Source organism: Eutrigla gurnardus (assembly GCF_963514095.1).
Source record: "Eutrigla gurnardus genome assembly, chromosome: 13".
Taxonomy (NCBI): Eukaryota; Metazoa; Chordata; class Actinopteri; order Perciformes; family Triglidae; genus Eutrigla; species Eutrigla gurnardus.
Genome location: NC_139936.1, coordinates 15,970,337 through 15,995,988, shown reverse-complemented (window position 1 = coordinate 15,995,988; position 25,652 = coordinate 15,970,337). Strand labels below are relative to the sequence as shown.

The window sequence follows — 25,652 nt, the reverse complement described above, 5'->3', positions numbered from 1 at the left end:
ACACAGATTTCGCACCATATTCCATCCAAAATGTGTAGTAATTAGGCCTTTATTGTATTATTTGGGAAAAAACTTGACTGCTTAACTCTCTAAATTCTTTAGTTTTAGAACAGAATAGTCTATTTATTTGTCCTGCCCTTCACAGTTCCCACTTGTCACATTTTTCTCTACCTCCCCTCAAAAATACAGAAAATAAATAAATTGAAATTATTAAATGTTCAGGGGAAGATGACTAATCAATCACATCTTACATCCACATTGTGATGGCAGGGACTGATCACAAAACACTCAAATTGATTAAAATCAGTTGACTGAGGAAAAACTCACCACACAAGTAGAGAAGCGCAGTCAGCGCTGCAGGTCAAACAGGCTGAAGTAACATTTTCCCAAAGAGAGTCTGTGTCAAGATGAAGTTAGTTTAAGGTTTATTATTTTTTATTTGTAAGTAATCAGCATCCTCCTTTCTGCTATTTAACACGTTGTTACTAACCGTGGACACGGTTCGTATGGGGGGTGATACTGATTCAGGGCTCCGAGGGCTGGACAGGGGAACTGGAACATGCCAGGGATTAGAGATATTTATTGTTTCAGGCCATGGCGAGCTGCTGTCAGCAGTTTATGTGAGCGGTGTGCAGACAGAGCAGAGCCGGCCGATTCGGTCTTGTGGGGAATTTTCACCTTGCTGTATTCATGTGACCACGTCAGTCTTTTTGTAGCGTGCATCTCACACACACCAGCCGTTTGTACAAGTAAACAGTATGACTTCATAACAAGCATCACCAGTTGTTTCCTTTATTTCTCTCCAGACACGCTTGTTTTGCTCGTTATTTAGTTGGAGTCACGCAGCTCGGGAGTAGAAAATGAGTTGAATCAAGTTCAAATTGAAGCAAATTTCACCTTAAGCCACCTTGTCCTCATTTGTGTTATCTAGGAATGAATCTGTATGTATTTACATTCTGGAGGGCTGCAGAGTCTCCGGGGACCAACGCGTAGAAACGTGGGTTGGTGGGAGCGATTACAGCATCTGTGAGGCCACGGTCGGAACTGCAGGCCTCTAATGAACACCTATCCTCTTTACCGTTTACGCAAACTAACTCAAATGTATAGGGGCTGTGTACTGATATGAAATGGAACGGGGGTTCAATATATTGCGATTTTAAAAATCTAATTTTATTCAAAGTACAAAGAAAGCCCAAATGCCATACGCATAAAATCTGCATTAAAAATACTTTTTAACGAGAACATGATATTAAAAAGACAGATTAAACTGATTGACAGCGAGCTGTGACGACGTCAACCTCAAGGTGTAAGTCACTCTTTATAGTGCGAGTACTCGGCGTGGAAGTTAGTGTGCACCCAGACTATTCTCAGTGGACTTAACTCACACATGTGTGCATGTCTCAACCTGTCTCTTTTCTTCATGATGACATAAACCAAAACAAACCAAAATAAAAGGAAAATAAAGAAATACGAACCGTAACTCCCTGTAATAACCAACATCACAGCACTTCTTTTTGTGCAATCTCACATAACATAATAACATAATTAACCAACACTGATTATACCCCTATTTAAGAAGGAGTGGGTCATGTTCTCATGTGAAACATATTCCGTGCACTTGCAAGAACTTGCATTCTGACAATTAGCTAGAAGCGACCGCTGTCCCTCCCTCTCAGCCCGACCGGCCCCACCTGAACAAATGCAGATGCCTTTGGTTTAAAGGACGAGTTCACATTTTCTCATGTCTTAAAACAAAAACACGTGTACATCAAAAACACAGGTTTTGTTTGCTGTAATCATTCCTCCTGTTCATAGTGGCTGCTTGCAAAGACGCCGAGTCGCACTCCTTCCGGTCGACCACCGTGGGACCTTATTTTGGAAACAATGGGCCTCATTCATGAAACCTGTAAACTGTTCACAGAGAGGAAATTTGGCATTCATCAAAACGTTAGCAGCTCCGAACTGCAGGTACAAACAAAATCTCCATGCCTCTGACCGCTCATAGAGCTTGTTTAAATAAGGAACATAAATATTGCTTGTCATGATCAGAAATTACAATGTTAATGCATTCTGTGCTCTGTTATGTTCACAATACGCAATATTAATTAGTGGACAATGATTAAATCAACTTAATATCCTTTGTATTGTATAGCCAAAATTATAAATCACAACATTTTAAAGCATTTTCTTGGATGGATCTTTGGACAGAGAACCTTAACGGCATTAGCCACTTCCCTCCAGGCCTCTGATTGACCTGTCCCTGTCTCACCACTACTAACAGAAGAAGAGAAAATCTTTTTCCTCAGCTCCTGTTTGTAATGGATTGATATAGCGCTGGGAGTGCTGTTGAATAGTAAGATAGGCATCTAAGAAGTATAACTTTTGATGATGTAAACAAACAAAATTCCATTCCCTCATGATAATAAGATAATTTGTTTTCTGCCATTTGATTGGCCCAAACCTTTAACATTTAACGTGTTCCTTTCAAACTACAATGTTAGTTCAGTATGCAAAATGGGATTTTTTTTTGTCCTATTTTAGCCCATGATTCACCCCAAATGAACAGAGTCGTCACAGACTCAAACGTGTGAATGTGCTCCCCTCCGGGCTTCTGTTGATTTCATCCGCACAATGTGAGGCGACACACTCCAGAACTTCTGTGGAACTGTATTCTGTCTGGTTCCTGAAGGTGGCAGGCTGGGAACGATCAGTGAAGCCTGGATGGCAGCCGCTACATGTAAAAGCTATCACATTATTTCATAGTGAAGTCATGTCGAAGCCGTGGCCAAAAAGAGCGCGAGAAATACACTGAATGGAGTTGCAGAGAGCAGAGATTTCCTGCAGGAATGGAGACATGAGGGGAAACCAAGCTGCTGCAGGGAGGAAGAGGAGGGGAGGAGGGCTGACACCAGTCTTCTATCTTTTAGGTGAATAAAACAACATTTAACTAATAGATATCACCAGGAAATGTCCCCCGGTTGATGACTTATATATTGGGACATTATTATTATTTTTTGGGGGGGATAATAGGTTTTCTGAATGTATGTTTATATATGCAAATGAGGGATCTAATGTGCTAATCTGCATACATTCCCAGAGCAGAAATCTTATTGTTTCATTTTGAAGACATACTCAAAAGGTTTTTACGAATGGAATCGCTATCTCTATAAATCAGAAAATCAGACAGCCATTTAAAAAAAGAAAATCTATTTTCACCATTTGTTATAGGGAAACAATTGTGTATAAATCAGACTGTGAATGATATATGAATAAACTCCTATAAACCGTGACAATATAAATAGGAATTATACTGGAAAGTTTGGTGGGTGAAAATGCTGCTGAAGTTTTCTGGCTCAGTATGAAGAAAAAAAAAAAAAAACAACTACAAGAAGACACTACAGGTGGATTAGGTAAACGAATAGATATAGCCATCAAACTTCCCCAGCTGATTAGTTAATCAATGTTACTTAGCTATTTATAAATATTACACTTTGATTAATTGAGGCTTTGTCTAGACAAAATATTCATATTAATACATTAATAAACACCCAAATGTGTATTTTGGATGTTTTCTATCTAGTCTGAAAGAAGACATGGTATCGAAGAAAAAACAGAACAAAACAAAAAACTATGTTTTTGTCTGTAGTTTCCTGTCAAATTGGAGTATAAAACAAAAACAAAACATTATAAAACACACCAACACAACTATCTCCTGCCACCTGCTATTGCTATCGGTATCTGTATATATATAATATGATATAATATAATATAATAATATAATATATATGTATAGAAGTGAATACTAGAGGTGGTCGAAAGAAGATTTAAGGTTCAGAGAGAGAGAGAGAGAGGAGAGAGAGAGAGAGAGAGAGAGAGAGAGAGAGAGAGAGAGAGAGAGAGAGAGTAAAGCTGAATGAACCCAACGAGACTCTGTATTTGGGGTTACTGATTAGGTGATTTAGGAGCTTCACTGTTCACCATCATAAAGTGTAAATGAAATTAAAAAACAACATATAACACAGATTGCACGTTACCTTCAGGCTACATGGCCATGCACTTCGGAGGCTCCCGACTCCGGCTCAAAACATTGGAAGATCCCGTTGATTTTGCCGGTTAGAAAACAAAAGAAAACTCCCAAAAGAAACGACACATCCGCGGTTTATACGGGCGTCCTAACAGTTAGATCCGTAGCTGGAATAAAGTCGCGTACGTAAAGCTTGCAACAACAACAAAAAAGAAGAAGAAAAAAAAGAAAAAAGTGGCTCCAGGATTCGGAACTCCGTTCAACAGATATCCGCTGCAGGACGAACCTCCATCCGAGAAACGTCAAAAAGACAATAAGAAGAAGAGACTTAGTCTCGTTAACGTGCTGCTTGTGTGTTTCTGCACAGGTACGGATGAGACGCTTCAGGGGATTGATGAGCTTTCATTCGGCCGCCCAAGCCTCTCTGCTGCAGGCGGAGGGCGGAGACAAACCTCCACATTTTGTTGATACGGCTGTTTGGCCCCGAACTCCGCCTCCCAGGCACCGACTTCCTCTCGCACGGTTCGCTGCTCCTGTCCTCTCTCTGGGGACGGCGATGTGGCGGAGCCTAGTGGACCCAGTCCCCCTCTGGTTCCACCACACAGCTCACATATGTATAATTAATTAGTTAGTGTCTCAAAAAATTACATATTTAAAAAATAATTACTTATTGCCACGAATATTGACTTAATATGTAAAATATTGACTTATTATCTAATAATGAGTTAGTGTAGTATGTCATTAATTTGAGATCCATCCATCCATTTTCTACCGCTTATCCTGTATTTAGGGTCACGGGGGGGCTGGAGCCGATCCCAGCTGTCATTGGGCGAAGGCAGGGTACACCCTGGACAGGACGCCAGTCTATCACAGGGCCAACATGTAGAGACAAACAACCATTCACACTCACATTCACATCTACGGGCAATTTAGAGTCACCAATTAACCTATCCCCATCCTGCATGTCTTTGGACTGTGGGAGGAAGCCGGAGAACCCGGAGAGAACCCACGCTTACACGGGGAGAACATGCAAACTCCACACAGAAGGAACCCGGGCCGACCCGGGAATCGAACCCAGGACCCTCTTGCTGTGAGGCGAGAGTGCTACCCACTACACCACCGTGCAGCCCATTAATTTGAGATACTAGTCAAAATTTTGAGAAAGTTTCTCATTATTCTATCAGGGTAAGTCATTATTTTGAGAATGTTTCTCTTTTTTCTGACAGTGGCGGAAATCTGCTTCTGCTATCGTCACATCATTTTAAAAAATAATTAAATTTCATTTCACATTTGTGTACTGTCCATTTTCTGAAGGATAACATTGAGGACAACACATTCTCCAACCCCTAGTTAGTATAGGAATGCCATTTGAGTAAATATTGACGCATGCAGTGGCTCTTCAAACTATGGTGTCCTCTGATGTCAGTTTTGGACGTGTCAGGGACAGCATGTCTTTTCTTCACAGGTTTGGGAAATAGAGCGTGGTTGGCTTTAACTTGACTAAGAACTTATGTCACTATTGATGAACGACTCAAATGACAAAATGTCAACATTTACTTTAAGTTTCACAGGGGACACAAACATCTTAATGTAATCCCTCCAACCCCACCCTGTGTGCACCGTCTCACTATGTCATCCATGTATCATTCAGTGCCTTAAACAGTCAATACAATTCATAATACATACACAAATGTCAATTAGATCATTTAAACGGTTAAAAAAGTTCTAACAATCATTCACTTATAGTATTAAATTTGACCCCAATTAAGTTTTTATTAATGTTTGGACTCTTGTCCTAAACCCTCAACTTTGTCTGCACATGGCATACAGTCTCATGGCCTTATATGGGGATTGGCAGGAAGTTTTTCTGCTATTTAAGATCAACTGGCAGGAAGATATTGGTGAATGAGTTCCATCGTTCATAGAAATAGTGCTGATTGATACCTAGAAGTACAGGTTGTTGGTTTTTTTTATCAGTAAAGTAACAGAATGTTATGGAAAGGTTTTGTGTTTGAAGACCAAAGCCACTGTTGTTTTCCAGAAATACACAGTTATACTGCAAGAAAATAAGTGTTTCTTATGGAAGCCAATTTCTGCATCTGTCCACTCACTAAACTTTCTCAAAAAGAATGGCTTAACAACTCAAAATAGTGAAAAATTGTATTAAAAATATTGACTAATTATCCCAAAATAGTGACTTATTAAAAAAAAAAACGAGTTAGTGTAGAATGGCATTATTCTGTGATACTAAGTCAATATTTTGACGTGGTTTCTCATTATTTTGAGAGATTAAATCATTATTTAATAAAGTTTCTCTCTTTTTTTCTGACAGTGGCGGAAATGGGCTTCCATAAGAAAAACGTATTTTCTTGAAGTATAACTGGTTGAAAATGATGCATTTAAGAGTGATTGACTCCTTTAATATTTTTCTGTATTTGGCTCACAATCAAAGCCTTTATAAGCTGAGTAGTCGACATGTTAATAAAGTTATCCGGCTTTATTGTATAACTGTGAGTTTACTGTGGAAGTAGCTGCATACTTGATAATTATAAGTGGTGTTAGTTATCTATTGTATAGACATTGTGTAGCTTAATAAAGAAGTGTGACGTATCGTCGCGTGTTACACCGTAGTTATTAGTTTATGACATTAGCTGACGAACCGGACCGAGGCTTTAGACGTCCTTGTCGTCGGGGTTCAGGTTGTCTCTACCTGCTGGAGGAATCCGGTACTACAGTCACCACACGGCGCCATATTAGCTGTATTCGTGCTGCGGACGAAGTCAAGGAAGAGGGGGGGTCAGTTCTCCGGATGACACGGGTGCTCAGGCCGCAGTAGACCACCCGCAAAAACCCTCGCAGGTACCCGCCGTATGGTTGACAACAAGCTGTCGTGTTAAAGCATCTCGGGCAGCGTTGTTTTAATCATCGCGCTTTGAAGCGGAGCCGCCGGGAGGAGAGACATGACTTCCTTGGTTCAGCGGAGCTCGGGCCTCGTGCAGCGGCGGACCGAAGCCTCGCGTACCGCCGCCGACAAAGACCATCCGTCCGCCGAGGAGGACCACGAGCTCGGCCGGCGGGGAGACGAGCCGGACGACGACGACACCGGGGACTCCAAAGAAACGCGTCTCACCCTGATGGAAGAAGTGCTGCTCCTGGGACTGAAGGACCGAGAGGTAATGGCGGATAGGTGGATAGATACAGCTCTCTTAATGTTGTAAAACAAGGTAAATCTTAAAAGAGCCAAGCTAACGTTAGCTTTATTTTCCCCCAACCAAGTTAGCTTTAGTTTACGCTAGCATTCCTGTGTGCTACAGCGCTAGCTTAAAGCTAACAACAATAATGGGCCTCGCAGCTACAGACCGAGTTGTCTTTCGACCCAAATACCGTTATGATGTTGTACAATCAAAGCAGTGTTTGTCCGTGAATTTGACATTTTATTGTGACAAAGATTCGTTTCTTGTGACGTTTGTGCCCATCGGTAACCGTACAGTAACGCACAGTTAGTTTAACGGAATACACAGGAAACCCGATTACTAACCGTGATATGATATTGATCTGTTGGTATGAATGTACGTTTCCAGGAAATGTGGAGCTATTATTCCGCTGCTATATGTTCTGCTATATATTCCGCTGTCATTATGTAATTACCATGTCACTGGTTAAACAATAACACACAGAGAGAGAGGAGCACCGTACAGGCACCCTCTTGTACTAGTTACTGTATTTTTGTTACCATATGCTGTGGAGTTAATTAGGATTTGTTGATGCTGATAAATAGTCAACAACAGTTCAGAGTTCACGAGAGAACCAATGTTAACAAATTAACCAAAACATATCAAATTATGTATAGACATTTCATTTTCATTTCAGTGTTGATCATCTGTGTTGAACCAAGATGAGACTTAAACTGTATGGAGGTTTCAACAGGTGGCTAAGCACATTTCCTCTCCAAATCTGTCTAAAACAAATACAAACAAATTAGTCATCAATTGCAAATTATTGTGATTCATCATTCTATGTTAGATTTTGCCTGACACATTTCAATCTTCTAACCCACACTGATTATATCTTAACAACGTGCACACCTACTGTAAGTATACTTAACCAGTATTGCTGCATTTTATGGCAGGACATCGCCACACCTTCACCTACACGCCTGACTGACGAAGGTTATGAGACACTGTTAGATTGCCTTTGCATTTAAATTTGAATGTACCGCTCCTTTTGTACAGTTGTTTAGCTACAGCAACGCAAAGCATATTTAGTTGGTTGGAAGTTGCCAATTGCTTCTGGAATTTGCCACAAACAACATAAGAAATGTCACTAGAGATTTGGTGCCATACTCCTGACGCCAAAACATGTTCCTATAATTTAACCTGAGGTTCCATCCATCCATTATGTGGCACTAACCCAGGGCCAGGTCACAGGTGTAGCAGAGTATTGCCAACATCCCTCTCCCTCAGCAGCAATGTTTTCCAACTCTTCCTGGGAACCCCCAAGGCGTTCCCAGGCCAGAACATATATATATAATCTCTAATGTGTTGTGGGTCTATCCCGGGGAGTCTTACCAGTTTGACAGGCCCGGAAAACCACTAAAGGGAGGCGTCCCGATCAGTGGCTCTACTAAAAGCTCCTCATCCTATCTCTCAGGCTTAGCCCAGCAACCCTGTTGTTTATGTGAGTACATCCTGGTATAAAACACAACGGCTTCATAGCTTCAGCATGCAAAGATGACTTTGGGTGTGTAGTCTTTCTACGTATTTGCACAGTCTTATACCTCATCAGTTATATGACAATATTGGTTGATTTGTGAGTTTGTTGTACTTCCTGTAATAAAAAGGTCTTGTTTATTACTTAAGATCTTCCTCTATTTTTTCTACTCTCAAACAAGCAAATTTAGTGGAAAACAAAGCAAGTTTTATTTTTCAAAGCAGTTACAAGCCTGCTACTGGGATACCAAAGGCGACTAAAGCCTGACGTAGGTTTAACACACATTGAATTTACTTAAAAAAATGAACAGTGACAAATCAAAATTTTACAATATTATGGGTCAAGAAATGTCCCAGGTTTCGTTGTCGTGCCGGGTGGCTGGAAGTCCCTGTCGTGCTGGAGAATAGTGTTTATGCTTTGTTCGTTGTGCAGCACAAAATATGTATTCATAACTGAGGAAAGTCCTCTGTTTCATGTCCATCCTCAAAGCCGCAAACCGTAGCCTCATTCTGTCTGTCACCACCCAAAGCCCATGTCCATAGTTGAACATAGTTTGGAATGTAGATGGACTGGTAAATGGAGACACCCCCTTGCTAAAGTATTTGTAAGTAACAGGATATGAAAATGTCGTTTTACATTTATCTGCTCTATTTAGCACGTTTACTCACTGGGCTTATCAGCTTGACCAACAGGATTTCTCCTGACAGCCAGTCCAGAAAGCTCTCTTATACAGTAAATACATGACTATTTAATTGCCTGGTAGCTTTGTGACAGACCAGGATCCTGACATGTTTCCATGATGTAGGGCTACACCTCGTTTTGGAATGACTGCATTTCATCAGGATTGCGAGGTTGCATGCTGATTGAACTGGCCCTGCGAGGACGTCTTCAGCTGGAGGCTTGTGGCATGAGGAGGAAAGGTCTGCTGGCCAGGAAGGTAGGATGTGTGTTTCTCCTTACTTTTCCCACATAATTGGTTCTTCTGGTCCTCCTTATTTTGATTTGATTTCGCACAATTCCGTACCTCTTTCATTACATTTGTACCACGCACTGCATTCAGCGGCACTCTTCAAACACATCTACAGACTGTTTAGCTGCAGCAATACATGCATAAATAGGAAATTGGTAAAACTACAACCCTCTGCATGCACACTGCAATCTCCCGTTACACGTTTCAGCGTGTGAAGTGATGGTGAACGTCACTCACTGATGGGAGCTGAGCCATGAGGATTTAAAAGAAAAAGGGGAATTCTGTGTGTTATTTCAGTGACTGTGCTCCCATTACTACACCTTGGGATTGTTAATCATTGTTCTGATTCACAGGTGATTTGTAAGTCAGATGCTCCAACGGGTGACGTGCTCCTGGATGAAGCCCTAAAACACATCAAAGACACCCAGCCCCCAGAGACCGTGCAGAGCTGGATCGAGCTGCTCAGCGGTGAGTTCATCTGCTATTCTAGTGACAGTACGACCCTCAGGTGACACGGCATTAATTCCCTTGATTCTGCCTCTGACACTGTTAAAAAGCAGGCCTTCAATATACGACATGGGGCAGGGCGTGTTGCCTATTGTCTGGTATTATTGCGCCGTTAATTATGCTAATTTGCCATTCTTGTCAACGCATGCTCATTTACGGATCGGTGGCAATTATCATGTTTATATGGGTCCTAAACAGTAATCTTAAATTAGGAGCTTTTTCTTAATCTGACGTAGAACACTCGTACGAGCCCACCGTATGAAAAACACAGATTTACGACTGGGAAGTGTCACAGTGCTGAGCTTCATCTCAAATGAATCTACAGGTTGCCAGTTTTCAGATGATGTAAATCATTTCTATGTGCTGTATACTGTTGTCCCGCTATCTCCCTCTAAAGATCCCCTGTCCCCCTAAAAAAGACAAAGATACGACTATTTGGTTCTCAAAGGTAACTGTCTTTCATTTTCTCTGCTCGTCTTTAGGAGAGACGTGGAACCCCCTGAAGCTTCATTACCAACTGCGGAACGTCCGCGAACGGCTTGCCAAAAACCTGGTGGAAAAAGGCGTCCTCACCACCGAGAAGCAAAACTTCCTGCTTTTCGACATGACCACACATCCACTGACCAACAACAACATCAAGCAGCGCCTCATCAAGAAGGTCCAGGAGGCCGTACTGGACAAGTGGGTGAATGACCCGCATCGAATGGACAAACGGCTGCTCGCGGTCATCTTTTTAGCCCATTCTTCTGATGTCCTGGAAAATGCCTTCGCCCCGCTGCTAGACGACCAGTACGACCTGGCCATGAAGAGAGTGCGGCAGCTGCTGGAGCTGGAGCCCGAGGGGGAAAGCATGAAGGCCAACGCCAACGAGCTGCTATGGGCCGTGGTGGCCGCCTTCACCAAATGAGGGTACCGCAAAGAAGACGGCAAGCAGTTGTGGCATTCAAGTGGCATTGTACTTTGGGGTAGTAATCGGAGAACTGAACCCGACATGGTGACTGAGTTACAGTTAATCCCCGCCTGGACATTCGGAATGGGCTGCCCTCTTTTCTCATTCCTTTCCCTCCGTCATTTTCTTTTTCCTTCCAGATAACTGACCACGTTGATCACCCACCTCATAGCCCTGTATCTTCTGCCTCCCCCGTGTCGTTTGCGTTCACTTTTGCTAAAAAATAATAACTCATGGATGTGGTAGGCAATGGTATGGGCGACGTGGCTTCATATCCTTTATATTTTCTGTTAGGTGCAGCTTTTGGACTGTTTCCTAGAGGTACAGTATGTAGGACACAGGTTACTCAAGGTAGCATCCTGACTCTTAAGAATAAAACAACCAACCATGATGTACAGATTAATGCACAGGGCGGTGATGCTGTTAGGTCAGCTGATGCTCCTGATCTCTTCTACCAAATGTGATTGGAGTGTATGGATGTCATGTATTTGGTGTCACAGCATTCTATGACTTTCAAATCAGGTACTGGAAGAAAAGTAATGTGGTCTGATCTGAAAGTCGGAGTCAACTGATGCCTCTTAAGCCATCCATTACACACACACACACACACACACACACACACACACACACACACACACACACACACACACACACACACCTGCTCATCCTGTGACAGGAGGCAGGGGGGGTTGAGACTGTCCCAGCTCACACTGGCCATGGGGGGGCCATGTCACCAGTTTATCACTGGGTTGATGCAGAGAGACAGACAGCTGTACACATCTGCAGAGTTTCCAGTTCAACTGACCTGCATGTCTTTGGACTATGAGGGGGAGGGGGAGCCTAACGCCACACAACTGCCTGCTGGATTTGAAGCAAATCATTTGTTGCAATTTTATTTTTTCCAATTTTTTTGGCATTCCATCCCTTCTGGCCTAAAAGTTGTGTGGAAGATCATTCGTTTGTCGACAGGTGGATAAGCCTACACATGCATGGACACATGCAGGGATCATGAAGTGCCAACTTGTGAGACTTAGGAGTTAGATAGAACCTCAGCCCCTGATGAATGTTTTTGGGGGAAAAAAACTTTTAAAAATGAAAAGCCAAAATATGGAGAACATCATTCGACTGGCTCGTTAAGAGCATTTAGATAAGAACGGACAAGGCTGAAATAAAAGCAACGTATGATGATGGAAGGAAAAATAAAGAAAATACGAAATACTCACTAATTTTCTGTCATAAATAAGTGAAAATATATATAAAAATCCTCTGACCAGTAGTTTCTTAACTCCCCAGGAAACTATAGTTATATTAGTGGAGGACTCTGATTGTATCACATCTAGATGCACTATCAAAGTGTGTGCACGTCGAATACTAACCAGGCTACATTCAAGATCCCAATATCTGAATGGTAACAAAGCAAACGCATTTTATTAGTCCAGGTTCAGCGTCATCTACTCGATATAAAAACATGTAATTATTGACATTCAATCAACTAACATCGCTTTCAACCGTGTTAGCCGATACTGACGAGGGCAACAAACCTCTTTGCAAATTGAAATATTTAATGACAGAAAACAACTCAGGAACGCAGACCCAATCAATGCCAGCTGCCTATCGTTAGCAAAATTCAAATAGACATATAGTTTTCCTTTTATTAGCAAATTTAAACACAATCCCAAATTAAGTTTGGTTTTAATGCAAAACAAATGCATTTATGATGATCTTCTCCTCAGCTTTTGGGTGTGTGTGTCACTACCTGGACAAAACACCTTCAAACCATTCAGTCTGGACATATTGTGAAAAGAAGAAATACGCTTATGACTGTGAATTTCAATTCTTCACTACAGGGAAAGGTCAAGGATGTGCTAAGTTGCTTTACAACGGCCTGGATGACGCGTGTACTGCCACCACAGCTCCCTCCGATATGAACATTAAGTCATTTACATGGTTTGAAATGAGATATCGTCTGTGTTTGAACATGCATATACAGAAAACAAAGATGTGTTTTGGGATTTGGGAGCTATTTCTTAACCAACACATGCACAGCATGCTGATATTGGTGGAGGATAGAGCCCCATCTACATCGATCACTGGTTGATCAGTGAGCACACAGTGCAATTTGTGAATCACACAGCTGCAGAGTGGTTGGAAGGTGTGTTTCCCCATTGAAATTACCAGGTTGGGTTGAAGTGGGGCTGTAGAACGCTTGGAGAAGCAGATGGGAGCAAAGCAATGTACCGCTGGGGGCAAAACCTAAAAAATGTGTTTTAAGTGTCCATATAAATATTTTCACTTTGAAGCAGTTCTCTATGATCTCTTCAAAACCAACAGACAGCATTAAAGTCCCAGTGAAGCGGAAGTTAGAGCGTCTTTAACTTCTGCACTGTAAATATTAGGGACTACAAATACAAGAGGGATTGAAATCAAATGTGGCATTTGATTGGACTGCTAAGAAGTGGGCGGGCTTAAGAGTGCAGCGCTATACGGAGCGACAGGAGTATGGCTCCCTGGCACGTCATGTTTTGTTTTGCAGGAAAAACAGATGATTGGATTGTCATAAAAATACAAAGAAATTATTTATTTTTCTTACATTGCTTTGCTTCCGTCTTTCTCCATCTGCTGTAGTTAAGAGTAGATGCCTCCAGTCTGCGTTGACCTCGGCCAAACGTTTATCCAAACCTGATCTTCTCAAACAAGTGCTTTTCCTAAACTGTTTGCAGTTCAAATTGCAAAAACTCAAAACAAATCCATTGTATTTGCGTACCTTTGAATAAATAGATGGCTCAACGAAGTCTAAATGGAAATGAATTGAAAAAAGATGGGCTCACATTCCAGATGTTGATGTATATACTTTTGTATTTGTATTCAGGCACAAAGTCAAAGTTTCTGCTTTTTTCTAAAAAAATCCATCACTGTGTGAAACATTCATCAAAGCCTTTTCTTTTTTCACCATGAGCTGTTCCCCTGCTCTTGATTCACACCGCCTCTATTTTATGAATTTTATTTTCCGCATCTCTTTTTTTGAACACGACTCTTTGCTACACGACCTCATGGATCTTGTGACAGATGTTGCTTTATGACGGACGGCCTCCCTCTGATATTGTATGTAGCAAAACAAACGTCTGCGGGTGATCAGTCAGTGACCAGAAATGGAGAAAAGCACCTCAAATTGTGGAGAGAATATGAGAGATTATATATATGTTATATAAATAAAGGGACCTCTAGTCTGTGTACTTTCTTTGACCCTAGAAAATAAACCAAGAGCTTGTAAGTGCCTAATTATACACCAGTTCTAAGTTTTCTTTGAAGCATGTGAACACGTCTTTGTCCCCATGTGAGGACTCGGGTTTAGCTCATGCCAATTTATTGATTTTTACAATCTTTGTACATTTGCGTTTCTTGAGTTTCTCTGGCAACATATTTACCAGTTGGACGCATTAATTTCATCGTGGAATAAAAATCCAACCCCCGGTTTGATGCCTCACCTGCCACTCCAGACTTTTTTTTTTATTTAGCTTTTATTTTATTTTTATAACTCAATGAATCCATTGGATGTAATTAGAATTCATGACAACAAATGTACAAATCGACCGTCTAACTATAAAGCAAAGAATCTCTGTCTGCCTGTCTGTTCTTCATAGAACTACAAAACTGCTTTTCCAGTCCGCTTCAGAAAGCACATTGCCATTCTAATATGATGCCGGATAGTTTAATGAATAATAATGCATCATGTTTTAATTGCTTTGAATCTGCAATGTAACCAGTAATATTTCTCAGGTCAGGTAAATGTACTACAATGTTGTCCTCTGAAGTAGAATTACACAGTACAAAGAAAGTTGTAACTTTATTTTTTTTAAAGTTGTTGGGCTACAGTGAGTTATAATAGTAACATGATCCAATATACAGTATATATATTTTTTATATCTAAGTATAATGCGTCTACAGCTGTTCGGGACTATTTTAGTTGGGTAAAGTCTGATCCTGGTGGTGTTTTCAAACAATTAACTGTAGAAGTGTTGTGTAATAAATTTGATAGAAAATGTATTTGGTCTAAAACCAAAGATTTTTCACGTTAATTAATGCAATGGAGTATTTAATTCATAGAAGGGAAGTTTCATCAGACGTTAGGTGGATTTTCTGATATGAACTCAATTCAAGATGTTAAATTTGTCAGACAAAATATATACATATTTTTGCACAAATAAGAGTTTAATTCTATGAGCCAAAGGAATGATGTTGTTAGGTTTTGTTAGAGAAAACAAGTGCAGAACAATGAGAGATGAAAGCTGCTACGTCAAGAGTAGTGAGCGTGGTGCAGAACGAGCAGTCAGGCGTGAGGAAACCACCAGAGAGTGCATAAACTAGAGTTAGTTCTGGAGAAAACACAAAGAGATGATCTGGAAGTGGCACCACAGGAAGTAGCAATGTGGTGATGAGCGGCTGAAGAGTCGGTTTAAATACTGCAGACTGAGGGGCTGATGGATGGCAGGTGTGCAGGCAATTAATCAGGTGTGAACTGGGAATGCCACGCCCACTGCGCACAAACACACACACACAGTAGGACACCAAGGAGAGGGAAACGCACTAGAGACATGAGGGGAAAAGACAGGTTAACCCTTTGCAAAAAATCAGTGGGATTTGGGATTATTGCAGAAAATGAAAGCTTCTAAAATTCCCATGAGGATAGCCAACCAAAATGTTTAAACCCTCTAAAGCTTTTGTGAAAAACAGGCCGTATTTCAGGCTTTTAACCAAAAACCCAATTCATAAAACCCTTTGACTTCAAGAAGAGGGAAGCAGAAGTGCAAACATGCTAACTAATTTGTGGGTTTTAGGATGAATTCCTGCATCACTCTATTAGTTAATTGGCTAGCTAGCTAACCAATTTGATTAACCAATCACATTACTTTATATGCATTTGAGAAATGAATGGATTTCTTTGACAAATGAATGAAGTGTCAACTCATTCAGCCAACAGTCGGACGTTAACATGACGCCTGAAATGAAGTTTAAGTTGAGATGAAAGTGCTTGAACATCATGAAGTTCAAAGAACTTTCAACGCACCGATAAAAACTGACTTATTTTTCAGATTCCTTTTTTTTTATATTCAGTGAGTTCAAACAAGATCATCACAAATCCATGAAAGCACACAAGGAATAAAGAATGATCATTTAAAAAATTCCCGAAATAAATAAAAGGCTGTTGGAGGTTTTGGCTGAGTAAAGGAACATCAAAGTTCATTAAAATAACATGAATTATCCCTCCAGGTTTGGGATCCTCTGAGCCATAATCCCGTTTGGACGGACCTTAAAGTGACTCATTCGATTCCCTTGACTTTCAGCTCATCTCGAACCCGGCTGAGATAATGAGGATCTGGGTATCCGTAGCTGAAAACACCAACAACAGAACAGAAAGTTAGTCGGTACATTCAGCAGTGTGTTAGTGCACATGGTTAAAACCGTGACCCCTTACTGCGTTGGTCCTCCGTGCATTGAGGTTTTGTGATGAACGTCGTTCCACGTGACCGTGTTGTTCCTGCCGCTGGTGGTGGAGCGGCCGACGGTGAAGATGAGTCTCTGATCGAAGGCTCGTTTCAGCAGCTTCAGGATCCGTCGGCCCTCCGAGGAGTCTGGGAGGTAAGCTCTACGGGACGCCCCTTCATATGGCTGACCTGGGTTTGGATGCTCCTCCTAGAGAGAGAGAGAGGGGATTTTCTTATGGGTTGTTTATGGGAATGGTGGCCCACGGCTCTAAGAGGGACGCCCTATGTCATTGCATTTGCTGGATACACCGTTTTATGATTTGGGGAATTATTTTGTTCATGAACTTAAACTACTAATTAACAGATAGTTATTTGCGGTTTGTGCTAACTAAGCTAACGTTAGCACTGGCATGCTGGTTGCCTGGTAACACAACAAGAAAATAAAGAAAATTAAAAAAAGGCAATGCGTTGCGTTTGGTTTTGTAGATAATATGGCAGAGGAGGCAACATGGAAGTGGAGATTTGGTGACTTTAATATTTTCTTTGAATTCAATAACACTTTTTTTTATTTAATGAAATATTTTCAATGATTATTGTTCCGATTTAAAAAAAATGTTTACAGTTTAATGAAACTCAGCATTTTCAAATAATCTCTCTTGCTATTCCAAGCCTCGGTGCAACGAGAAAGAGACTTTTATTCAGCGCCGTGGGAACTTACGTGTATTTTTCTCCCACCTCTAATTAAAGTAGCTACAGGTAAAGCTAGAAACACTGATTCACTGATGTATACTGTGAGATGCACTTACATTTCCCCAGAAAAGCTAGTAAGGACCTTTTTGTGGAATACTAGCGAGCTAGTGAAGCGTGTCCGGCGTTGTACCTGCAGTCTTACCTGCTGGATGCCATTCGGTATGTAATAATTGATAATGATGGTTCCATAATTCTCATATCCCGGCAAAGATGAAGAGTCCTGGGTGGATTTCATTTGTCCCCCTCGGGGCTGCGTCCCCGTCACAACACCGTACAGCTCGCCACACGTCGGACACACGGGTTTGTACTCAAACGCTGTCTTCAGACAGCTCCTGCAGAATGAGTGTTTGCACCGCAGGGTCTGTTTCACCGCGGCCGTTATCGGCTCCATACAGATCGGACACGGGTCTTCTTCGGGGTCTTTGCAGCGTGGAGATGGAGGACCCGAGGTTCTGCTGCTCGGAGCGTCCGCTGGACCTTGGTTCACCGGACTCTTGCTCGAGCTCGATGTGTTTTGTGACAGGAACTCCTTCAATTTGGCGACGTGCACAAAAGGCCCGGTGACTGTTGCTTCGTACCTGCTTTGGCCGGGTTTGAAAAGGAGACGTTGGAATCTCCTCTGCAGGTCTTCGCGGTCGTGTTGTGGACTCATGCGGATGGACGTGACCTGCAGGTCGGAGGCGGTTCTCTGGTAGAACGTGATGAAGCGGCGTCTGACGAAGTCAGCACGAACAGGCGGGACGGAGACGTTGTGGGATCTGAAACTCACCCGTACTGTGCCACCGGGTTCAGGGACCGTTTCAATGGCAAAGCTGGTCCCTTTGATTTTGCTCAGTTGTGTTGCACATTTTTCCTCGATGTAGGCCATAACGACCCCGGATACCATCACCGGTCTGACTCCAGGTGAGGTGTGCTTGTCCTGCAGACGGGTTTGTCCCGGTGCGATGGGAGAGTGAAGCCTCGCCTCCAACAGTCTGATTGAAAGGCTCTCCAGCTCGTCGTAGCTTCCTCTCACCATGTAGCTGGACGCCCTTTTCTCATTGCTGTATGATTGGAGAAGCTTGAACAATTTCCTGGGGTCTTTGTAATCCGCTTCATCGACGACGACCATGATGTCTGTAATGAACTGGGACAAGACATGTTGTTTATTGTCTTTTTTCCCCAAAATATTTGTTTTCACTGAGGTAATTCAAGTCATACTTGGTAATTGGTATTTTCAGGTATCATCTCATATCATCTCATGAAGTAAATTTTTTTTTACCATCAAGAATTTCCCCTCAAAATCCCTAACAAATTGGTAAAAACAGTACTGTGATAGTCAGTAACAGTACGTGTTATTTACAAATGCTTTATATGACAATTTTACAGAATCAGCTGTTAATTTTAAAGCATGATGGGGGACGATAGTTTATTACTGGCTTTCTCATTTGAGCTTTTATTGTGAAGGTCAGAAGCAGAAACCCGGAAGCGTTATTTCGCCGTTTTCCGGTCAACTTCGAGCCCTTCTCTTCGTGGAAAAGCAACCAAGTAAAGAAGTTTGCTTCAGCGAATTAATCAAACTAAGAACGATTCATTCACAGCAACTTTCAACGTGTTTACCAGGGGAAAACATCGAGAAATCATCGACTATCATCCGGATAAAACTAAACCTTCATCGACTAATTTAGTAATACAAATCTGTTTCTACTTTAATAACCGACCTTCCTTCCGGCTGCCTAAGTCTTTATTATTATGTAAATACGCGGGGGGCCTACCTCCATCCTGCAGAGTGCTTCTTCTGAAGCAGCAACGGCGTGTTGTTGTCTCTGAACACACCGACGACCTGACGTTCGCTTTCGTTTTCTGCTCGTCAGCTTCAACTGCGTTCGTCACGTGTCTTCTAGTGACCCCTGCCGGTGACCGAGTAAACAACACTCAGTATATAAAGTACAAGTCAGCTGTGGACTTATTGATATAAAATATATGAGCCTGTATCAGAACACACACACACACACACACACACACACACACACACACACACACACACACACACACAGACGTTTCATTTTGAATGATCAACTTCACCTTTAGTGTAAAGACAATGTGTTTGTGGGCCAACAGATAATAGTAATCGCATCTACCAGATTTTGTGTTCTGGCAATTGTTAAACAAACTGTGATAATACTAGGTCTATCTGAATAGCACATTTCACAAATGAGAAATGCAGCCCAAAGTGCTCTATACATAGAGGAAATAATACAATGGAAATAAAACATGATTCTATTTTAATTGGCACTTTAATTCCTTAATTAACATTTCCTTGATAAAAAGCAGGTACTCTTCGGAACATATAGATTTTCTTTTTTAACATTCTAACATACAACCACACAGGGCTGAAAAAAAGGGTTACGTTAATAAAACACAAATCTGCCTTCGTTGTCAATATTTGCTTGCATCTGACACCAGGCCGAGTTACAGTGGAGGCCAAACAAGTCTATTACAATATAACATAATGCTAAATTGCAATAGAAAATTGTAAGTGTAAGTCATCAACTGGGGAAGTTTCATGGTAATATCGATTCGTAAAAACAATTAAACAAATGGTGGTGTCTGCCCTTAAATAGACCACATTTTGCTGTTAGGATTGCAGAACAATTACATATTATCTAATGACATTTCTAAAATGTTAAAGTAAGGCAAGTCATGGCCCAAATGTTAGTTTTTTAATAGTATGAAGTATCTCAATGTTGTTACAGGAATATTGGTAATCTATTTTAAATTGTTATAAGTCTATCATCCGTATAATAATGGCCTTCTTAACTGTAAAGGTAAAGTTTCCGAGCAGAACGTTAAGGCGGCGTCGCTGCTCGCAATGCAGTACCAGTGTTTGTCCAGCAGATGTCAGTGCAGCTCTACGCACTGATTCTGGCCACGTGACCATGTGACAGTCCCAACACGACGACAGCCGGGTCTCTGCCGAGCTCACCAGCCTGTTATCGATCCTTCCTCTCCACTCCGAGCGGGCAGAACACGGTGCAGGGAGCCGGCCGGGTCTCGCTGCCTCTCCGGCGACTTTTCATCGGTATGCTCAGTCCGGCCGGTGGATGCAGACTGTCGGGCGTCCCGGTCTCAGCACAGTATGTACGGACACAGGACAGCAGCTGTAACAGACGGTTGGATCGAGAGTCGAAGCTTTTAGACATGTTGTCATGTGCCTCCTCATGTACGGAGATGTTCTGTAGAGATCTTTGAACAATTTTGGCCAAGATGGTATATTGTTGTTTGAACATAGTAGGTATTGATGTGTAAAATATTCATTTTAATTACATGTTTTACTATCATAAAGGGTATTACATAGCCTATATAACAAATCTGTGTGTCCTAATATTTAAATCTATATATGTTTGTTGTTTTATGGTTTCTTATGGGAAAGGAAATTCATTTTTTAAAAATATTTAATTCATTAATATTATCATAGCAGTTCAGCAAAGTGTCTTTAGAGATTTTAAAGGCTGAAATCTTTGCAATTTGCTAAAACAAGCAAAAAAACAACAACAAAAAAACATGAAATATGGAATAAAAGAAATAACATTTTATTTAAAACATAAAAATAAGATTTTTTTTTTTGCAAGCTTTTACAGTCAAAAAGTGATTTCCATAGTTTTTAACAGGCAGAAAGGAGAAAGTAGGCTATGACCCGGTTTTCTGGTATCAACCCTTTAGATAATGTATCGCGTGAACAGCAGCGCGAGGATCACGCGGCTCGGACGGACGGAGGTTTAGACATCTGTCAGATTCAGCCACTGGAACGGACGTTTGCGAGATTAAGTCCGGTTTCTAATCTGATCACACGAGCGACAACGGCGCCTCCAGAAGCGTCATGAGTGCAGCGCGAGAGAGATCGGCGCGCGACGCTTCCTCCCGCGAGGATAGAGTGGGGAACCGTTCAAAGTTGAGGAGGCTGAATTCCAGCGCGGCTCGCGGCGAGGCGCGTGCAGCCGGTGGTTGACCGGGAGTCACGGGCTGCCCGTCACACGTCGCCTTCCTCTGATCTGAAGGTCAGGCGCGGCCGCGCGTCTGTGCGCTGCGCGTGTCCGGATGTACGTGTCGTTAACGTACCGTGGATTTTCTGTAAAAATCACAATCGTTAAGGTTAAAACTAATTTGTTTGCTACCTATAAAAACATAAATATACATTTAAAAAATAATCACTTGTTCTCTTAAATTAGGGCACGTTTTGTGTTATTATTTACATTTACATTTAATTTTTCAGTGTTTGGTCTACTTGACACAAGCTATATATTTTAAATATTTTAAAGGCAAAAATACCATTTGACTATTTTAACTTGAAATTATGAGAGACATTGATATTAGCTGTAGTATTATTTATATTCCATTTTGCTCACTAAACAGAATACATCCTCTATCAGTGTTTGTCAGGCTCCTGTGATGTAATATTTGTATTTAGTATTTCCATCCTCTTTATTATAACTCAGGTGGTTGTTGAGAATTTCAGGCCAATTCAATCCAAATCAAATTTAACTCATCGCATTTGAGATTCAACAATAATTTGCTGGTATTTCCCTGCCTGCGTACGGCTGTTTTTGCTTTGTCTTGTAATTTGACCTTGTTGCTTTTGTTCTTATTATTGAACCTTCCTAATTATTGATCAGCGCTTTTTTTTGACTGGGGTGGCATGAACACAGACAAACACACACACACACACACACACACGCACGCGTGCAGGCGGAATATCATTAATTTACCATTTCTGTCTCCATTCCTCAAATATGCTTTAATTATTCACATTACAGAATCTCACTTTTTCTTTCATTCCCGTGTTTAAAATATGAACTTACAACACAGTGGCTCCACACAAATGTAATACAAAGTTTCCATAGTTTACTCTTTAAGTGCTGAGAAATAAATTGCACCTCTGTATTTGCAGATTATTAAACTGGTCGTTAGAAGAAAAAAAATGTGATTAATTTTTTCCCCCTTTTATTAAGCAGCCGAACCAACACCACGACACAGATCTGCTGTTAGCTGTGATTTTGACGGAGCTCCACTGTCCTCCGCTCATATTAAAAGTGGGAGTTTTTTAATCCAGTTATTATCCCAAAGCATTTTATTAGCCTGTGATGTACGATATGTTTCTGCTCCCGTCCAGGAACATTCCTTCGGTCCACATGTGGACACGCGTGGCTTTCAAAGAGGAGAACTGCAGGAGATGTCCAAGATTGATTCATTTAAAGTATTCAATGACACGAAGAAACAAAACAAACATAAATACACGGATCTATCCTCGAGCGTAGATGTGATGACACACATATTGTCAGGCTCACAGCAGGTTGGAATCAGTGTGACGTGTTCACACACATTTAATGCTTTGAGGAACAATTTGCTTTCTTTTAATGTAAATTCTGCAGATTGTCATTTATATGTCTCTCAATTGATCACAGATATGTCTTTTTAAGTGAATGATGTAAACAAGACTTTTCCAGCAATCGGTTGTTTTAATGTTATGAAAGAATCGATTCACATTTCATCCCTGTACATCTAGACGTCACATGCAATCATCTAACAATAGTTTTTTTATTTATTTATTTTTTGGTCAGGCTGCTGTTTGTTGCTGCAGCCATTACTGTGAAGTGTGGCTGTGCTCTTTCACTCGCAGCTGCCCATTAACTCATATTCATAGAGCACTAATTGATGTCGTATGGATATTTGTTTTGCAGTGTGGGCCACTTGAGTGCTCACACACGCATTTCAAACTTGCTGCTCTCCCACAAAAAACCCCCAGAGTTCTAGAATCACAAATCAGGAGGTGACACGTTCGTGGCGGAGGCTAATTCCAGATGTGGCGTACGCAAGGTGAAGCTTGCCGCCTGCTGGACCGCCACACTGGAGGGTCACTGTACGCGCTGGGCAACTCTGTCCTCATCGAGAGATGTAATGCTAACCGGAGCCCTCGGGGGCCTCCTTCCACATGTAAACCCCGCCTTTTCCACCAGACTGAATATAAGAAGTAGGATTAGCGACTTCTTGGTTTGTGGAATACAGTTTTGAAGTCCCAAATTTGGCATTTTGTCCTTCTCGATCTTGGTTTTTAGGGGACTCAAATGTTACAATTAACTTTCACGAAAATACTGTGAAAAGGGTTAAAGTTCTAATACAATTCCCAGACCAGACAACAACGTGGTAGCAACCTGTCAATCACCACGTAGCCCCGCCCCAAAGCGTACGCTGATTCATAATCTGTTTGACTCCAATGGGACCATTATATACTAAATGTTTATGGGAGCAGACTGGTAACTAATGATCGAGACCTAAAACTAAATGTTTACAATGTTTACTGAGGTTTACTGCACAGAATGCAAAATGCAGGTTGCCTGCAAATTCACATTGGCTTCACTTCAGAAGCGAGCGTTATGGCCGCTACCGCAGGTTCTCTGATGGCAAAAACTTGACCTTCCATGCATTTAATGGGACAAAGATATTGAAGAAATTAGCAAACAAAACAAATGTTTGTGTATCAGGGATTTTGTATGGGATTGTCATCAATTTCAAATTCCATACTGTTCAACCACACGCAAAGAAAAAAAGCAAGCAAGCAAGACCAAGAAAGGAAACAACTTAGCGACCGAAGTAGTGAGCATGAAAACAAAAACAGAGGCTGGAAAACCATGTTTTCACGCTACGGTTCTACTGGTTGCAGAAAATGCTGAGTCAGAAGAAGGCGTGGTTTCATGTCTCAGCCCTTTGAGTACTTTTTCATTTTTTGAATTAATTCTGCAGTGGATGGATTTAGACCCAATCCTGTAGGTGATGTTACACTAACATTAATCAGGGCTGCATTCCATTAAGGTGAGCAAGTTCCAGGGCCTACAAATTGCATTCTGGGACACATTTCATGGAACAGACCCATTATTGCTATCACGAGACAAAACAGCTGCTGAAAAAAAAGGTCTGATGCAAGGTACAACATATTGCATTGCCATTTGAACATTTTGCTGATACGTTCAGAGTGAGCCACACCTGAACCTGCTCTGGTTCCTGGCAGGAACACATTTTCACACATCCACACAACGGTGCACCAATGATCACTGGCCTTCCACGTTTGTTTGGTTCCTTTTGGTTAATTTGTGAAATAAATGTGTCTATTAATTACTTTTTACCCGTCTGGTCTCCGATTTTTGTTGCAGCCTTTGAGCCGAGCCGTAACTCTTGTGAGTTTCATTCTAATTCATTCCAATTTGCTGTTACAAATAAGTTTTACAGAAACTTTATTTCTAGGAGGGTTATGAATGAGTCGCTAGGTTTTTTTCGCATGTCACCTTCGTGTAATCACTTACTCTGTTACAGTATCACACCTTGAGGCTGCTGGATAACCTTCAACCACACAGGATTATTACAGCAACTATAATAATTATATGCCTTCCTGTCCCATAAACACTGGAGTTATTAACCACAACACAGCGTGACCTTGAGGCTTCTGCTGATTTTTCACTGGGCCGAGATCACAAGTTGATTTTTCAGAGTTTATACTCCAGTCTGCAGCAGTAACATTAGCAGCTGCAGTGGGAGCCGGCGGGCCGAACTCATTCTGCTGGTTGGAGCTTCACTGGAAGTTTGGAGCTAAGAGATCGTCTCTCAACTGGTAAATTAAACGTGAAGTTAATTAAACACGGGTTCAAATCAACAGCCGCTGTCTGGCTTGTTGTTTTCCTAATGAAGCAATGACCAGTTATTACTCCGTCTACACAAACACATCACACTAAATGACTCCAGCAGGTATTTTAATCACGGAGCTCCAAACGAGGAATTGAGTGAGAGATTTAGTGCCATTCAAAGGGGTACAAATACTATTAAGATAGTCAGTATTAACCCACAATCCACAAAAGTGTACATGATACACAAATATTTCCACAAACATATTTGTATTTTTTAAAGAATATATTTACATTTGTGGATCTATTTGTTCATGTGAAAAGCCTTTTTTCTCACATTTGTCACATCCTGTTTGTTTGTGTGACCTCCCTCCTTTTTTGTTTGAAGAATCAAACCATGAGTCAGCAGATCCGGGGCGGCTGTGGCTCAGAGGTAGAGTGGGTCGCCCTCTAATTGGAAGATTGGTGGTTTGATGTGGTGGCGGTCCGATCCCCGGCTCCTTCAGTCCACACGTCAAAGTGTCGGGGCGAGATACTGAACCCCAAACTGATCATGTCATCGGTGTCAGTGTGTGTTCATTTTACATCCTGATGGTCAGTTGGCGCCTTG

The 25,652-nt window shown here is 41.5% G+C and overlaps 3 protein-coding genes across 3 annotated transcripts in view; 1 reads left to right on the top strand and 2 right to left on the bottom strand.

The window, feature by feature from the left end:
• The window catches only part of pdzd2 (PDZ domain containing 2), a 28,086-nt gene extending 23,575 nt beyond the window's left edge, over positions 1 to 4,511 (bottom strand). The window contains exon 1 of the mRNA XM_084024970.1: positions 4,035 to 4,511. The gene's annotated coding sequence lies outside the window, so the exon portion shown is untranslated. The remainder of the gene's footprint in view (positions 1 to 4,034) is intronic.
• Positions 4,512 to 6,786: 2,275 nt separating this feature from the next.
• golph3a (golgi phosphoprotein 3a) lies at positions 6,787 to 12,382 on the top strand. Its single transcript, XM_084024977.1, has 4 exons — positions 6,787 to 7,197; positions 9,540 to 9,671; positions 10,058 to 10,172; positions 10,694 to 12,382. The coding sequence occupies exons 1-4, from the start codon at positions 6,985 to 6,987 to the stop codon at positions 11,116 to 11,118; spliced, it is 885 nt and encodes a 294-aa protein (XP_083881103.1). The 5' UTR covers positions 6,787 to 6,984; the 3' UTR covers positions 11,119 to 12,382.
• A 1,677-nt stretch (positions 12,383 to 14,059) lies between these two features.
• On the bottom strand, positions 14,060 to 19,232 carry LOC311023259 (uncharacterized protein). The gene is made up of 4 exons (XM_084024973.1): positions 19,148 to 19,232; positions 17,536 to 18,519; positions 16,634 to 16,851; positions 14,060 to 16,548 (listed from the first exon to the last, which is right to left on the bottom strand). Exons 1-4 carry the CDS (start codon positions 19,151 to 19,153, stop codon positions 16,479 to 16,481), a joined length of 1,278 nt encoding a protein of 425 aa, XP_083881099.1. The 5' UTR covers positions 19,154 to 19,232; the 3' UTR covers positions 14,060 to 16,478.
• Between the last annotated feature and the right edge of the window lie 6,420 nt (positions 19,233 to 25,652).